We start from the raw sequence: 17233 nt of genomic DNA on the forward strand, positions 1-17233 counted from the left end.
ACCTGGTGGTGAAAATATAAATTACAACCTGGATAAACATTCTTGATTTACTTGACGAATGCGTCGCAGGAATTATGATATTTAATTAATGCACCGAATGTTCATAAGAGCACAAGATACATCAAATGAAATTAATATAATTAAAATGTCCACAATTCCTCAGTATTATTTTTCTTACTATGTAATTCATTTTTATTCAAATCGCTGTGTATTTTTTCTGGGCGTCAGTGACGTTGGGACGTTGGGAGGTTTTAACCTACTCGACCTGCAGACAGCGTCTTACAGTAGTAGAGCCTCCTTGACCTGCAGACAGTGTCTTACGTACTGCAGCCTTGGGAAGCAAAGGTGGACAACATGAAGACATTTGTGCTGGTTTTCGTTTTCCTGATCTTGGCTGCAGTTAACACAGGTAGGTTCACAGAACAAATACAGCAATATACTGTACGTCTATCATTTTGGGCCTCAGGTAGAATGAAAATTCTGTTGAGATGTATATAATAATAATTATATAGATATAGATTAATAATATATATTACATTTCATGTATTACTTAATGTACATACAAACTATTTAGCATTAAGGAAATGTTAAATCTTATGTTTGGGGGACATAACGATTAGGCCATTAAATTTTCCATTTGATACAGAATGCTGATGCATGTTTGGGTTGCGTGGTCGTTTTGTGTCAACATTTGTTCTCTGGTTATTAAATTACACAACACAATTATATTACATTCGATTAGATGGGTGCTTCAATAAAAAATAAAAAAAATCCCAAAGATTTGGATAAGGTTTTAAAAGTTAAGATAAGGATAAAGAGAGGAACCAGGACAGCAAAACATAGCAAAATAATATTAAATAGGGCCAACTGTGTTTGGAGAGTGTGGTTTGCCACGTCGCTGGGAAGGGCTACGGGGGTTTGGGCTACACAGCGCAGCCCTTGTGTTGACCGAGCTTGCCTCATTCTCACACAGCCTCCTTTCCTAGCAGAGAGGAAGAGAGGGTCAGCCTCTTCCAGTGGGTCACAGGCTCTGCAGGCAAGGTTTGAGGAGGGAGGGGTTCGAGGGAGGGGAGGGGGAGGGGGGGGACGGGGGACTGAATGGACACTTTTGTTTCCTGTAGCCCCCCCAAAAAACTCTTTCCTCCTAATAGTACTGGGATGGAGAGTGAGGGAGAGAAGGAGGGAAAGTATGTGTGCGGGCGTGCATCTGTGCGTGTATTTGTGTGTGTGTGTGTGTGTGTGTTGGGGGGGGGGGGGGGGGTGGTGGGAGCCTCCCCTGGGACTATAGCTTTGGGGAATGAGCAGCCCCTTATTGACCGTAGGTTATCATCCTGCACAAGACACACCAACACCTAGAAGTACTGGGAAATAGCAGCCGGATTTTCAAATAACCCATTCTTTCCTCACAAACATTGAAATAAAGACCATCTTTAACCTACTCAGCTGCTTTAATAATTAGGAGGATTCTGAATGTTTGCTAAAATACACGCAATATGAATATGACTCAAATCTTACGAATATACTTTGCTTGCCAGGAGATCTGTTGAATATACATAACAAGGACATTCATAAGCGAACACGTTGGTGTGTATTTGTATTTTTGTTGCTATGACCAGATGCCAATCCCATCATAAAGGAGAGCGTTGCTAAGCAGCTCTTCCGCAGCAAGAGGCAGCAACGGCCCGCCAAGGCCGGCCACCCCGACGAGCCAATGAGGGTAAGGTTCACAGAGGTCAAAGGTCGACGGTTACATCATCATAGGAACAGTTGGAATTTCGACACATCTAAGGATTTTTTTTTTTTCTGTGTACTTTAAAACGTCAATATTGTCTGCTTCTTTTATTTGTGTTTGTCAGAGTCAGCTGATGGAACTCTTTCAAATTTCAATAGAAATCTAATTATTTGATTTCGGTGCAAGGATGGATCCAGCTAATAATAAAGAAAGACAAAACAAATTATACATCAATACATTATTTACTTTATGGTGGGATCTTGAACCTAGTGCTTATAATTATTAATAATTGTTCAGGGGTAAATGTAAGTTTCTTCTAACTTTCATTGATCTTCTGACCCAAAGTGATTTATTATAATTTATTAATCATAATTAATTATAATAATATTATCATTATATTATATATATATAATTATAGTATTATGATTGCTTCTGGCCTTAGTGGCCTATATAGGCTTTCAACCACTGACCAAATGGATGAATATATATAGCCTAATGAAATGTTGTTTTTAATTTTGGTGTCATTTTCCCTATGTGAAACGCAGTAAACATTTTAAAAACTATCGTCAAACGTTACAAAACCAGATTTATACACACTGTCCCGGTAAATGCTGACACCCACTCTATGAACACATGTATCAAACACAGCTCATTTAAACGTGTTTACTGTCTCGTGCCAGGAGCACATGCTGCACATGCAGGCTCTGGACCAGAGGGCTCAGGAGACAAACCTGGAGCACTGGCTGAACCCCCACTGCTACCCGCGCTGTGACCGCAACTACGGAAGCCCCGTCTAGCGCCGTGCTGGAGGTCAGTCACCTGTAAACCGTAACGTCTCCGCGGGGTTTTCTCGATAGCCTATTAATTATTAACTTGAAATACTTGTTAATGAGGAAAGCTTTGGTGTTTTCCCCCCAAAAAAATGGATTTAGGGGCTCCTTTAACATAACATTTTTTGTTCTTATTCTGTCCTTCTATTCCATAGAGGACCGCGTCCGGGTGTCGCCCACAACGTGACCCGACGGACGCACGACGACAACGAAGACGACGATGAGGAATCAAAGACGAGCGCGCGCTTCTATGTTGGGCTGTTTCCCTGCAGGCGATCAAGTGATTCACTATAGAGTGATATCATCTAAACATTAAACGCATAAGCCTAGACCTTAGGTGTGGGATCTCTTAAACTGTCTATTTGACTCATGTAACACATAGGAAATTGTGTATGAATTTAATTAAAAAATAAATGCAAATACTATATTATCGGTTTGACAGTCAATGGTATTCAATTGGCTCAATTAATTTAATTAATTCAGGTATTCGATCGAGACCAGATTAGTAGATCTGTCCGCCTGATTTTCTTCTCAAAGCAGAGATTTGAAGCTGCGAAGCGCAGATGATTTACATCTTCTAACCTTAGGTCAACTCCCTTAGTCTTTTTATTCTTTCCAGAACTAACCGGTTTCATTTTCTTTAAGGAAAATGCATTTTGTTCTATTCATTGAACTGTCTCATAAAAAGCCTTATTAATGGCCTAAAATAATAGGCTATAAAAATAAACTTAAAATTAACTAACAAATTAAAAAATGTTCCGTGAAAAAATTAAATAATAGTACGCCTAATAGGCCTACTATTAGTCCATACTGTTTTGTGATTTAACCTTTCCGAACTGAATAAATAATATCGTATTACCGCGGTGCCACGCGACCTCCGAATTAATTTAAGCAGATTTCTGACGGTTTCGAGGACATAATCTAAAGTCTACTTCCACTTCCTAAAATAGGCAATATTACCTCTTCTAATATAACCTTGATTTCTGTTGACTTTTATGAAGTGCACAACTTAAAGTGTAGGAGAGGCCTATGCAATTAAAAATGAAAGAACGCATCCTGTATTAGGCCCACACGCTATGGTCATTTTGACCCTGCACTTTAGGCTCTTATATATTTAAACTCAATAACTAGACTTTAAAAAAATGAAATAATTGTTCGACATCAATTCTAACCATGTAACCATCTAAAATAATTCATTCAGCACTTCAAGCTACTTCATTGGGGCACTCAAATATCAGGCATAACGGATTGTAGGGTCTAAATAATCTGTTCGCCAAACTAGAACGAAGGCCTTAATTTCTCAACTATTTAAATCGTCATACGGTTAATAGCACTTTACAATTTCTTCAAAATGCCTTAATTGGCTACAGCATAACCTAATCTAATTAACAGACCGCTTACCATATGGCCTTTGTTCGCATTGGAAAAATAGTAACGTGAAGAGACCGATAGGTTTAGCATGAAACTTATTTTATTTTCCTGCATATTTAGTATACAATCGAAAGTAATTAGACCTATTCTGCACAACCAAACGCAAAAGACAATATAACCGGAACGATTCAGTCCATAAATGAAGGAAAAACAAAGTGCAAAACAATTATTTTCAGTTGGGAACATGCGAGTCCACTTGACGTTTCTAATCGAGGCATATTTAAGCCCCCCCCTAAAGAGAGGCTGGGTCAATCGCTTTGCCAACCTTGATTAATTAATTTTTATAAGAAAACTACGTTTGACTCAAAAGTATGAAATTTAGAAAAAATGATGGCTGAATCATTACAAAATATTATAATTTACAAGCTCTGTACATAACGCCGGCCTTCCTACTCCATGAAACAAAAAAACGGGCCACACTATCATGTTAATATATATACATTGTGATAATAGATATATTTAATTTGATCTATATACACATATGTCCAACAAAAAGTATGCACGCCGTGTGACACACACACACACACACACACACACACACACACACACACACACACACACACAGAGAGATCATCTATGATCCTTGAAGAACCCTTGGGAGGAGCTGCTCTCCTTGATGGTGACCGTGAGGAAGTTGCTGGTCACGTCCGTCACCAGGACCTTCTCCACGTTGGCGAGCGACGGCCGCCACTTCACCCGCTCCCCGTCGCCCGCTGGGGGGGTCGGAGACAGCCTCTCCAGGAACGCCGGCTTCACCGCGGACGACAGCTCCGTCCGAAGCTGGCTCAGGTTGCTTTTTGACTTGTGCTTGAAGTGCACGGGGGCCCCCGTAGTCCTGTCTGGGGCCCCCGGGCCCACACCGGCCCCGGGTCTCGAGTGGACCGCCTGCTGATGGGGCGCCCCATAGGGGAGGGCCCGGAGGTGCACGTGGGTGTGATGGCGGTGGTGGTGGTGGTGGTGGTGGTGTTTGTGGGCGTGCCCGCGGTTCTGATGGAGTCTGTGTTTCATCGTGGGCCCCGGGGCCGAGCCCCTGGCCCCGGGGTCACCGTGGAGCAGCGCCCCCCGCTGGGTGGAGGTGGAGGTGAAGCCGGCCGCCTCCTCCCCCCCCTCCGGCCTCCTCTTGTGGGGGTCGGAGTGCGCCGGCGTCGGGCCCTCTCGGCTGATCTTGAACTGGAGCCTGGGCTTGGGGCCCCTCTTCTTGGGCTCCGGGGCCTGGCCGCCCGGCCTTGCGGATCCTCTGTGTTCGCGCTCGGGCTCGGGGGCCCAGACGCGGACGCTCTCGCCCCGGTTGACGGTGCTGGGGGGGAAGATGGTGGGCACCACGGCCCTCAGGCCCTCCCTGGCCCGGGGGGGGGGCGTGGGCTCCGGGCTGGGGTAGGTGATGCGCATCCCTCGGACCGCCTCGCTCCGGAACTCATAGGACCGCACTTTGGTCTGAGCCTGCAGGAACAGAACCACAAACCGGCAGAGTGGCACATTTACACACAAGGAGCTAATTTGAATTTTACTTTTGGATTTATTTTACAAAGCAATAAATACAAAGCAAAAAAAAAAATACAACAACTTTAGTTCCTTTTTAACTGTAACTTTACAAAAAAGCGACATGAACGTATTTCATCATGTTGAAATCAGACCTTTGAATATGCTACTATAAGCTTCTATTTTATAGCAATATGTACATGGCTTAAATAACACAATGTTTTCATATTCCATTTAGCAATTGCGATCCAAGCCACTGGTATATTTGCTTTAGCTTTCTAAATATAACTAAACGACGGAGTGCGTCAGAGAGGTCGTGACCACAGAGCAAGGATCATAACAACACAGCTGCTGAGCGTGAACATAGCCGCGTCATGACTTCGTCCATTAGCATAAAAAATACACACACACACAGTAACTGCTCACCTTAACCAGGAAGGTCTTCGGTTTGGGGCCCCTCTTCTTGGGCCCATAAAGTTCCCTCTCGCGCTCCCTGTAGCAAAACCGCAACACCCATTTATCGTGTCAAGAGTGCAAAGTTCATCCGGCATTGATTATTGGGAATCGAACCATATCAATACATCGACTCAGATTAAAACCCAAAAAATAGGCTATGAATGAGTCCCTTACCTTTCCTCAAAAGCAACGAAGAGACGCGAGTCCAGTATGTTCTCCTCTGGCTCCCAGGTGCTGTACCTGCAGTAGACATGAGGCGCATGTTTTATCCCGCGCAACACGCGACGATATCACGCGATCCACGTCCCAAGCACAGGCAGCCTGTAGGCAAGAGCAAAGCCACCCGGCGGTCCCCAGCTACCGTCTGTAGCATTAGCCACTGAGCTAACGTGTTCAGCGTGCAGCGCCACCCACCCACTGCCAAGCCAAGCCGTGCTAGCGGTGGCTAACGACAGCCCCGCGAAAGGAGACAGCTCTCGCACGCATGCGGCGAGTCATGTGTGCATAAATGGGGATCCGACGGGGGATCCGAACCACGACGATCGCAAAACACAAAACGACATAAGAAGGGAAGGAAGGCGACTTACTTGGGAGACCAGCCTTTCCATTTCACCAAGTACTCCATCCGACCCTGCGCGTTGACACACACCCACACCCACACCCACACACACAAAAACACACATGACACTTGGGTTAGCCTCCGGGAAACACTGTGTTCCATGCACCACCGCCACCACTACAGTGATGGTGGTGGTGCTTTCAGGACAGTAGTACGCCACACCAGGTACCCCATCCGACCCTGCGCGGTGTCAGAAACACATGACACCCGGGTTAGCCTCGGGGAAAAAGTGTTCAATGCACCATCACCCAGCCCCTAACCACCACCACGGGGCATTGAACACAGAGGCTTCACCGTGTTCAATGCACCAGCATGGTGGTGCACTGAACACGTTGAAACCACTGTGTTCATTGCGCCGTGGTGGTTGGTTGTTGCATTGGACCCAGTGGTTTGGCACCGCTTACCCTCCTGATCCTCCGTTTGATGATGGACTCGGCGGCGAACACGCGCTCCCCGACCGCAGACAGCTCCATGCTGTCTTCAAGCGCGTGAAGCACGTCTTCTTCCCGCCGTTAGATCGGTGCCCGCTAAGCCAACGGGGAAGGGAAGAGGGTTTTTTTTCTCAGTAGCTTCCTAGTCTGTGGCGCGGCGCGGCGGACTGGATTCCCGACAGACCATAATACTCCCGGACAGAAAAGACGTCATCACATTTTTACAGTGTTGCTAGGAGACCGCAGTCGGTGGGACCGTTTGCGGCCATGCCATTGGTCGAGGCGTTGCTACGTGTTTGAGGTTGCTAAGTGAAGGGGTGGGGCTTCGAACGAGGGCTGTGAGTGTGGAGTCTCCGGGAAAATGGTCGCTGTGCTTTGGCGCGTCGGGATCAATTTCGCGCAAGGTTCTTTCGACATCGTTCGTCGTTCGTAAACGCGGTGGAGATAGCCGAGATGTGACGACGACACCTTTGTTTCGCTGCTCAATAACGTACATTTCTAGACACAGTGCGTTGAATTGTGAAGGAAGACAATCGGGAGGAAGCACGACGCACGTCTTTTAATTTAGTTCATCCAGCGATGTGGTTAAAGTCTGGAACCATCAAGGTCTCCATGGTTTTCCTCTCTGTAGGACTGTGTCGTGACGTTACCTGGCGCTGATATGAACGACGTTGATATTATGTAAATACAGCCGGGGCTGCATGTAAAGGTTGGATAATACGCCACATCGTTTGAATTATATTTTAAAGTCGCCCTTACTATCGCATCATACAAGAAATAAAACGACAAGCAGCTACGGCCGTCTATAGGCTTTCTAAAGTGTAGGCCTATTCTAAATAACTAATGTAGCCTACTTACACCTGAGATTCAGGCCTAACTGTAGGCCTATCTTTTGAGAACACTACAATGTGTGGAAAATAACCTTTAAACAAAGAGGCGTTACGCTGAAGTATCCCCTTAGTTTTCGTTTTTTGATAATTAAAGCAGAATATAGCCTTATTTATTTATTCATACACGTTTTTGGAAAAACAACAATGCAAACCATATTTTACTTGTAGGCGATGAAACAGTCGCCGGAATAGCCTGTGACATATCGTTTTGAATTATAATTAGGCCTAATTATGGTTTAAAAAACAGTAGGTCTAGTCTAATAATAATAGGCAAATATGCTAACTAGACTGGCCTCTAAAGGGCAAAAATAATGGCCTTAAATAAATAAATATATATGGGCATGTACAATAATTAGATATAGGCCTATCTAGGTATCCTAAATATTTACGATAATTTAGAGAAATCATGAGGCAAAATACGTTAGTGTTTGTAGGCCTACTATTTGTTCCTATTTCAGGGGTATTTGGTTGAATTTAACTTGGTAAGCCATACAGCTCATAGTGCAATATGCTTTTTATATAGCCTACAGACAATACCACGGCTGTCCGAAGATAGAAGCCTTTCTACAATAGTTAACCAGCCTTTCTATCCATAATTAACTTCGTGGAAACTAGAGGTTATATATTGAATGTATGTAGGCAAGGGAAACAAGGAATTTAAGCCTGCCGACGTCGGTGATTATTGGATATTTTGTCCCTCTTTTAGTAGGCTATTTCTTCCCTAAATAAACCGAAGTGTAGTTCTTCAGAAGAGAAATCATTTTTATTGATTCCCATTTGGACAATAAGGGCCTTTAATTGTAAAGGCTATCAAAGGGAACGGACAATGAAAACCGGATATCTTTAGGCCATTCGTTTTTAATTAATGGCAGAAGTGTCTGTTTTGTTTAATATTCGGATTTCGTAAGATTTGTGAACTGACATTCATCAGTAACAACGTTAACCATCAACAATGCAATTAGACAAATTAAACCTATTTTTTCAGGTCAATCAATTAGGCCTAAGGTCCTTCTAATATAAAGTCTTTAATATTAGTTCACGTGGAATAATTTCATCGCCTTTCATTCGTCCTTTTATTTAAAGGGTTGCAGAAATAGGTCTACAGCTTTACGGCCAACCGTAAGGAAAATAAAATAAGGATAATTCCGGTTTTACACTGACGCAAATAATTCAGAAACATATAACGTGATATTCGCCGACTGCATACTTATCTAATGGTTCAACATGGATTAGCTTTTCTGTTGATACCTACGTCTAATGAGCTGCACAAACCATCTTACTGGGCCGTATGCCAATGTGCGTGCAACTCTTATGGATTTAAATAAAGGTCGGAGCCTGAAGGATTTTTTTTAGGCCTTTATGCATTCTTTATTTCCAATCAGACCTGTGACCTCAGCCATGGATGTCTGGAATGACTTTCAAATGACCAGACAAGATGGAGGCCTAGGTGTTAACGCCTATGTGTTCAACAGTTTGCTTCCTAACGCAATGCGCGTTACGCACAGGCTGGGACTTATAGGGTAATAAGGCCTGTTAATAAGGTGATGAGGCCTGTTAATAAGGTAACAAGGCCTGGTAATAATGCCTTTTAATGAGGCCTCTTAATGGTGTAATAAGGCCTTTTTATAAGGTAATAAGGCCTATTAATAAGGACTGTTAATAAGGCACGTTAATAACAAGGCCTGTTAATAAGTTAATAATGGTCGTTAATAAGGTAATAAGGCCTGTTAATAAGGCCTGTTAATAAGGCATTTAAATAAGGCCTGTTAATAAGGTCATAAAGCCTGTTAATAAGGTAATAAGGCCTGTTATGTAATAAGGCCTGTTAATAAGGTAATAAGGCCTGTTATTAAGGCCTGTTAATAAGGTAATAAGGCCTGTTAATAAGGTAATAAGGCCTGTTATTAAGGCCTGTTAATAAGGTAATAAGGCCTGCTATGAGGCCTGTTAATAAGGTAATAAAGCATGTTAATAATGTAATAAGACCTGTTAATAAGGCCACTTAATAATAAGGCCTGTTTAGATAAGACCTGTTATTAAGGCCTGTTAATAAGGTAATAAGGTATGTTAATAAGGCATTTTCATAAGGTAAGGCCTGTTAATAAGGTAATAAGGCCGGTTAATAAGAAGAAGGCGTGTTAAATAAGGAAACAAGGCAGGTTAATAAGGCATGTTAATAAATTGATAAGGCCTGTTAATAAGGCCTGTTAATAAGGGAATAAGCCCTGTTATTAAAGGGGAACTATTATGCTTTTTCGACTTTTATGACCTATAAACGTTGTTATAGGCCTAATGATTGATAGTCATGTTTAACCATACTAAAGTGTCAAATAATGACGTAGGCCTACATGCATTTCGACTATCCCCTGCTGACAGTCTGGGGTGGCTGTGCAGAGCGCTAAACACTCGGGACAACTTTTGCATTCACTTGTTCACATTTCCTGGAAATCATCTACGTAGAGGCACTCCTGCCGCGCCCCCATATGCCTTGTCAAATCTGCCCGCGCGCGCTTCAGGTAACCAATCACAATGGAGTTGGGTTGGCAGGAGGGGGGCGAGGGGGCGGAGAGGACGAAACCGAGCGTTGACAGAGAATGCTGAAAGCGCCCGGATGAGAGGAATAGTTTCCCGAAAATCTACATAGATTTTTGTGTATGGTTAAACATGACTATCAATCATTATAACAACGTTTATAGGTCATAAAAGTCGAAAGAGCGTAATAGGTCCCCTTTAAGGTAATCAACTGCAGCAGCAACTCACATGGGAAATGTCGTGCGATCGACCGTCAGGAGATCTGTCACTGCGCCCATCAAACTCCAGGCAACCCTTTCCCTGCAAAGATAGGCTATAGTAAATAGGAATATCCCAAAGTGACGAATTTAACTTACAAAATAGTTCAGGTAAATATGGCGTCGTCTGTTCTGTAGCCTAGACCAAGGAACTCTTTCCTAAAACCAGCCCCGGCGACCCCATCAATTAACTTGTAACCAACTGCAAAACGGTGGGACAGGCAGTCACTGGTTATCCACCTCCTATTGGGTTCAAACAGTGACCCAGATCCAATGGTTCAACATTGAACTCATCCAGGCCATACCTTCATGACTGCAGGCCGGACAGGCATGCAGGTAAATGGAATGAATTGATAGCCCTTTACTGAAGGGGCCACTCAAAGCGCTTTACAATATTGCGTAACTTTGACCCATTTATGCACACAAACACACACCAACGGCGGGGTCAGCCACACACTGACAGCCAGCTCGTCGGTATCAGTTCTCTTGCTCAAGGTCATCTCGACACTCAGCTGAGGTGCCGGGGATCGAACTGTCAACCATCCGGTTGCAAGTCAACCCGATCCATCTCGAGCCACATGCCGCCCCTTGACTGAACCAGGGCGGACGGACGCGAAGGGAGGAGAGGCTGGACGTTCAATTATGTTCACGCTAAAAAAAAGTGTGAACCTATAAACTAGGTAAAGCCACGCTGGACCTATCTTCACACAAACGAAAGAAATGCGGGTTAAATCAAGATAGGCCTGTTCTCGTGGAAGTTACAAAAGGGCAAAAAGGTTAAATGTTTTTAAACATTAAACCATTAAAACAACTAAAGAAAACAATCAAAAGGAAACAGGATGTAGGCCTATTTTGTTACATATTAAATTATTTCTAGGTCGTTACCGAGGGTTCGGGGAGCTGCGAGAGAGAACGAATCGGACGGTCGGCAGAGAACAGTGCGGAGGACAGACATTTTCTGTTTCCTCCTCACCAGCACGCGCACAGAGCGTTTGGAGTCCGGCCGCGTCGTCGGTCTGCATCACGCGCGGCGCGGGAGACGTTCTCCGAGTCGCGCGCCAACCCGCTTATACCTGTACGCGGCTTCGTCTCAATATTGCGGGTTAAAGTCGATCTATTCTTCGTGTCTTTGTATCCGTAATGCGGGATCTATTATTCGTGGCTTGGTATCCGTATAGCGATCGTAGAGCGATCTCTTTACGGATAGGACCATTTAAATTTTTTTTATATCATCAATAAAACGTATTGTAGAGTAGGCTATTCCTCCGGATTTTAAGGTGCCAACACAGTACGCGAAAGGTGTTTTGTTCGTAGCGCGTCAATATTAAAGACATTTACACGAAGAACATACTTAAATGAAGGGAAAATGTGTATAAAAAAATTGAAATTATGTTTGATTGAGTCATTACTTGTTTCCCAAGGGTCAGGACAGGATGCGAATTAGTTTGAACCCGCATGTCTAAATTAAATGATTCTCTAACGAAAGTTGGGCTATTTTATGTCACCTAAATATGAGATGATTATTGTCTGAGGTCACGGTACTGTTGAGTCGCTCTCATTTACTGGGATAGTAGACAACCTGAGGTCTACCATGCATAAGGCCTATTGATTGCTTTTATTTTGTGTGAATTTGTTCTCTATAATGCTGTTTTTAATCATGAGAGTCACAAAGTACCCCACATTATAAACAGGCTTGGCCTACTTATATCCCATGCATGCATATAACTTATAACAACCATAGAGCAACTGGCGCATTGAGGGAGTCTGCATAAAAAGGGCTCATTCAAGCCATAACAATTATTTATATCCATCCCAACTCGTCGGTGGCTGGATATAGCCCGTGCAGGCCCGGGTTAGGAGGCAGGGAGGGTGGGGGAACAGCTGGGGACGCTAGCAGGTCCTGTTCTGATCTGGACACCCCTTGTTAGGATCACCCCTCACAGAACGACACACGGGCCTATTCTGAGTCGCATGCTCATATCTGCACACGCCAGCATAACGCGGACCATCCTTCTCTCTGGGATTTTAGAATCTACACAATTGTTGGCCGACTTAGATATTTTGAATGTATTTTTACCGCTTGTCGATAGTAGAGTAAAGTAACTTCCTGTAGGTTTATCATTATTATTCCGTGCTCCTCCCCCCATGGTCGGGGTGTAGGCTATTTAGGCTACTCTAGTTGTGTCTATACCGGTTCACTGCCAAACCTCGAACAGACCCATAATTATTGTTGTGTATTTGTATTACACCCGTGTTCTTCCTACTTAATGGAGGGCCCATTAATTGGTTGTCTAGACGCCATATCCGAAAGTTTGGAACGTCGTCGTTGATGGGATTCGTCGGGGTCTCCCCTGGTAGGATGTACGATGATCAATCAGCTAATAATAACATTACATTACAGAATAAATTAGTTAAATTATTATTCTAGTGTGCGGTGTACGGTCTGCACATGAGGCGCGCTGAGGGTGTCGGAGAGACAAGGTCAAACGCTGCAGCGTGCTGGTGGGCAGAAGAAGGTTTGCACTGACAAACGGGTCGCCGAAAGCCGACACTATTTTCCGACACAAAATAAGAAGGCGGCTCTAATGACAATTCTTAAAGTTACGTTAAAACACCACCCCCCGGGCATCCGGTCCCCTCCTGAAATGATTTCCCCAAATCAAATCGACTCATGGGTTGCACCATACTCCGCCTTATATAGGCCTACAGTAGCGTGGGATAGGTTTCAATGTTGCAGACATCGAATGTCACGCCATATAAAACATTACTAAACGTGCAGGCCTACACTGAACCACGAAGGTCATGGGAAAGACCCGCGGCAGAGAGCTCCGTGCATGGAGTGTTTATGTGCGGTATTTACATTACCGTGAGAACAAAGAGAAGGCCTTTGATTAGAAACGGGCTAACCTTCTGAACTCGAGTTCTTCGGAGCCACTGAGTGGTGGTAGCATGCAGAACAAGATAACGCCAATGCCGTGGTCCAAGAATTGTTACGCTTTAATGGATGTGAATTGTGCTCAATTTAGGGTAGCCTACTGAGAGCGTAGGCCTACCCGACAACGAACAGACTAATAAAGACCTGTGCAAAAAAAGCATATACCTTGCCCATTTATATTTAATCTTAAAGCAACGATTTCCATTGACTCTTTTTCATGACAAATAACATTAAACATGGTTCTCAGGGTTCCTCATCTTGTCTAACTATCGCCTGAGAGGTCCAGGCAGCATGCTTTCTGTTAAACGACCAGTGCGTCTGTATGCACTGGTTCGTGTTGTGACACACAAACGAACGCACCAAACGACACGCACACACGCACGGACGCAGCTAACGTCGTGACACACACACACACACACACACACACACACACACACACACACACACACACACACACACACACACACACACACACACACACACACACACACACACACACACACACACACACACACACACACACACACACACAGTGTATTTTACCATTTTCTTTCATAGAATTTGTCCTTCCAAAATTCTTCGCACACATTTTGATGTAGAATTGAGTGTATTGATGACAAAGTAATTCAAACCCTAAAAAGTTGATTATTTACAAGAGTAAGTGCTTATTCGCTGATAGAAGATTGGTCAAAAAACCTTTCTTTCAGTTATAAGAGCTTAAATCAGATACTGCATATGATCAGATCACCAGTAGTAGTAACGGCCGAGGCGTGTAAGAAATCACCATAAATGTCAACCATTCAAACAAGGGATCAAGGTAAAGCAAGACGGTTAAAAAAACAAGAAACATAATTGCTCTTTTGTACATTCAAGCATCCAAAAATACCATATATTGCATGTACAACATAAGACAAATATACACATCGTAGTCGGTACGCCAAATTAATCACGGGTTGTGCTACGCCGTCACATACTCCTTAAACGTGACAGTGAGACAGTTAGTGGTAATGTCCGTAATGACGATATTCCCCAGGAAAGGCTTGAACGTGGGGAAGGGCTCCTCTTCACTATGACTCTGGATCGATTCCTCTTTACTATGACTCTGGAACGGCTCCTCTTTACTACGACTCTGGAAGGGCTGCTCTTTACTATGACTGGGGCTGAGAGTGTGGCTCTGTGTTTCCAAGGTGGGGTCGCTCTCTGATGTTTCCTCTGGAAGTGTGGGCGACTGGGCCTCGGACAGTGTTTCTGTGTCTGCTTGTGTTACGGTTTCAGTCTCCGTACAGAGTTCAGTCTGGATCACAGCCTCAGGCCTGCTCCTCACCACGCTCAAATCAATGGGTTCCTCTTGCTCGGTATATCCGTATTCCCGGTTGGCGTACTGACCCGCGGTAAAGGCATTTTGGTCTTCGACTGCACTCTGAGGTGGTGACGACAACGTGTGTGGTGTGCTTATCCTGGAGCTCAAAAATCTCTTACTGCCTCCTGGTTGGTCCTCATTGTCCATGGCAGAAGACTGCCGTTTGAGTCCTTCATGGCTCCGTCCACTCTCGGACAGGCAGGGAACCGCCTCGTCCGCACGCCCCGTGATCAGGTTAGCTCCGGTTGTCAGTTGTAAAGGCTGATCCAATAGAGGAGGCGTTTGACCCCCGACCTCCTCCTGCTTATCCTGCTCCGTCACTCGGGCCTTTGCTTCAAGAGGCGGGTCCGTCTCTGTATGGCCGTTCTCAGCACGGGAAACTTTGGGTTTGTCCTTGAGGTTTTTTGCAAATCCGTTCATGAGCCCGAGCTTCTTGATGAGTTTCATCTTCTCGACCTCGTTGTCGATACTCTCCTCGTCGGGCGTAGGCTCGTCCACCGTTTTAGAGTCCCCGTTCTTTATCTTTGCCGTCTTCATGCCGCTCTCCATGTACTTGCTCATGACGATAACAATCCGTCCGTTCTTGTTTTTGTTTTTGACAATCTTAAGCTTGCCGTTGCTCACAGAACTCGGCGGTGACGGATTGTCTTTCTCAGCGGAGGGCTGTACTTTCTCCGGCTCCTTGTGTCCATTGAGATCCGCTGGGAGTTTCTTCAGCTCCATGGTGATGTCCTTGACCTTGGTCAGGCAGCCGGAGTCCTTGTCTCGAACCCACTTTTGCTGCAACGCCGGAGGAAGGTTCCAGGCCTGGTTAGCCACCTCTGGAACCTTAGCGTCTCTGGGCTTCAGGTGGGGGGCCTCGTACATCCGGAGGTCGGGCTGGTAGGGGTGGTGCTTCTTGCTGTTGAGCTGGTAGTAGAACTTCTTCTTGCCATTGGCCTGCAGCTCGGCGTCCTTGCCCAGTGGCAGAAACTGGTGGTGCTTCTTGCTGTTCAGCTGGTACTGCTGGCTCTGGGAGTGCAGCATATGGATGGGGGCCGTCTTCTGACAGCTGTCCTCGTTCAGGGAGGCCTCCTGAAGATCAGACAGGATGCTGGATCTCCGGGCGAAGGATGGCACCTGACGAAAGAGCCGTTGATTAAGGATTGGGGCGTCAGTATGGTAAAGACAAGGACTCGTCTTGTTTTAAAATTAATTACACAGCAAATTTGTCCACAAGAGACACATTTATGTTCATTATTATAACAATGGTTCCCATGGAGCAATAGTAACTCATCCTCAACTGAAGCTGAACAAAAACTAGTTTAAGATGTGAAAGCATGGTTTTCTGGTAGTTGACAGTCATTGTTGAGGAAACCCTGTCAACTCTGGGGCCCAAGCAAGTCACATGTTCACATGTGTGAGTCGCTTTCACCATTCAGGGCAGCTTCCATGGCTGTGGCCCCAGCCCAGAGGAATGTCACTGGATGTTTTGTGTCCCATCACTGACTTTGTCCAATGTGTTACACCCACACCGTCCTGACAGGAACACAAACCCTCATCTCAGGGGTTCCACTGGCCTTTTGCCCTTTTCCATGATTGATGATTTAAATGTAATTCGTTCCCCCTCATTTAGCATGCATCGCTAGGTTTGTATAAGTTTAGAATGGATAATGCCATGTTTTCTGTCAAATATTTATTTGGAGTGTCAGATTCAGTGTAACTGTAAATGTACAAATCCTTTATAACTGTAGTTTTGAAATCCCTGGTTCATGTTACTCTTACCTGAACTAAAAGATGTTTGGGCTTTGGTCCTCTTTTGCGATATCCCATCAGCTGATCTTGCCCTTCTCTTCGGAGGGGGAAAATTAAAAAAAGATTAATCACCCTGGAAACCTATTAAAGCTAGAGTTGGCATTTTCATTTACAAGCGTATTTTGTCATATTTGTTGAATGCTCTGTAAATCTGGTATCTGTGGCTGTCCCTGGGCCTGTAATAACAACATCCCATCATTTTATTTGACTTGTAAGAAATTATTGGATGGCTTATACGGAGTCTTCCAGAGGGCTGGGGGACTCTGGGGGGGGGGGGCAGCTTGTGAGGGAATCATGAAGGGAGGGTTGGGATTGTTTTGGTGGCATACCTTAAATATCTGGCATAACTCTGGCTGCTTATCCCAAATTACCTACTGTACCTTTAATAAGTGTAATTACATGGAAATTGTAAGCCTTTTTAAAAGAGCTATCAGGCCATCTTTAGTTTTGCATATTTTTTTTAACATACTCAAATGTACTATTATTA

General features: G+C 44.5%; 3 protein-coding genes across 4 annotated transcripts in view; 1 reads left to right on the plus strand and 2 right to left on the minus strand.

The window, feature by feature from the left end:
- The first annotated feature begins 249 nt into the window (after positions 1-249).
- On the plus strand, positions 250-2987 carry c3h17orf67 (chromosome 3 C17orf67 homolog). Of its 2 annotated transcripts, none has more exons than XM_060046538.1 (4): positions 250-409; positions 1617-1717; positions 2413-2560; positions 2718-2987. In XM_060046538.1, the coding sequence occupies exons 1-3, from the start codon at positions 355-357 to the stop codon at positions 2527-2529; spliced, it is 273 nt and encodes a 90-aa protein (XP_059902521.1). In that variant the 5' UTR covers positions 250-354; the 3' UTR covers positions 2530-2560; positions 2718-2987. The 2 variants fall into 2 exon arrangements, with proteins under 2 accessions (XP_059902521.1, XP_059902520.1); XM_060046537.1 differs by having other exon boundaries at positions 2413-2542.
- On the minus strand, positions 2771-7185 carry cbx8b (chromobox homolog 8b). The gene is made up of 5 exons (XM_060046509.1): positions 6952-7185; positions 6516-6559; positions 6103-6168; positions 5899-5965; positions 2771-5433 (listed from the first exon to the last, which is right to left on the minus strand). The coding sequence occupies exons 1-5, from the start codon at positions 7018-7020 to the stop codon at positions 4564-4566; spliced, it is 1116 nt and encodes a 371-aa protein (XP_059902492.1). The 5' UTR covers positions 7021-7185; the 3' UTR covers positions 2771-4563.
- Positions 7186-13754: 6569 nt separating this feature from the next.
- The window catches only part of LOC132453553 (E3 SUMO-protein ligase CBX4-like), a 5504-nt gene continuing 2025 nt past the window's right edge, over positions 13755-17233 (minus strand). The window contains exons 4-5 of the mRNA XM_060046494.1: positions 16717-16783; positions 13755-16071 (exon numbers count right to left, since the gene is read on the minus strand). Of these exons, the coding sequence (XP_059902477.1) occupies positions 14551-16071; positions 16717-16783 (1588 nt within the window). The 3' untranslated portion in view covers positions 13755-14550. The remainder of the gene's footprint in view (positions 16072-16716; positions 16784-17233) is intronic.

This window comes from Gadus macrocephalus, chromosome 3, assembly GCF_031168955.1.
Source record: "Gadus macrocephalus chromosome 3, ASM3116895v1".
Taxonomy (NCBI): Eukaryota; Metazoa; Chordata; class Actinopteri; order Gadiformes; family Gadidae; genus Gadus; species Gadus macrocephalus.

What these genes read in the sequence shown, in the direction of transcription:
- c3h17orf67 (XM_060046538.1), top strand. Translation starts at nt 355, where the DNA reads ATGAAGACATTTGTGCTGGTTTTCGTTTTCCTGATCTTGGCTGCAGTT. An exon ending in CTTGGCTGCAGTTAACACAG is followed by an intron (nt 410 to 1,616) that starts GTAGGTTCACAG and finishes TGCTATGACCAG; the next exon opens with ATGCCAATCCCATCATAAAG. An exon ending in ACCCCGACGAGCCAATGAGG is followed by an intron (nt 1,718 to 2,412) that starts GTAAGGTTCACA and finishes GTCTCGTGCCAG; the next exon opens with GAGCACATGCTGCACATGCA.
- cbx8b (XM_060046509.1), bottom strand. Translation starts at nt 7,020, where the DNA reads ATGGAGCTGTCTGCGGTCGGGGAGCGCGTGTTCGCCGCCGAGTCCATC. An exon ending in TCAAACGGAGGATCAGGAGG is followed by an intron (nt 6,560 to 6,951) that starts GTAAGCGGTGCC and finishes GTCAACGCGCAG; the next exon opens with GGTCGGATGGAGTACTTGGT. An exon ending in TGGAAAGGCTGGTCTCCCAA is followed by an intron (nt 6,169 to 6,515) that starts GTAAGTCGCCTT and finishes TGTCTACTGCAG; the next exon opens with GTACAGCACCTGGGAGCCAG.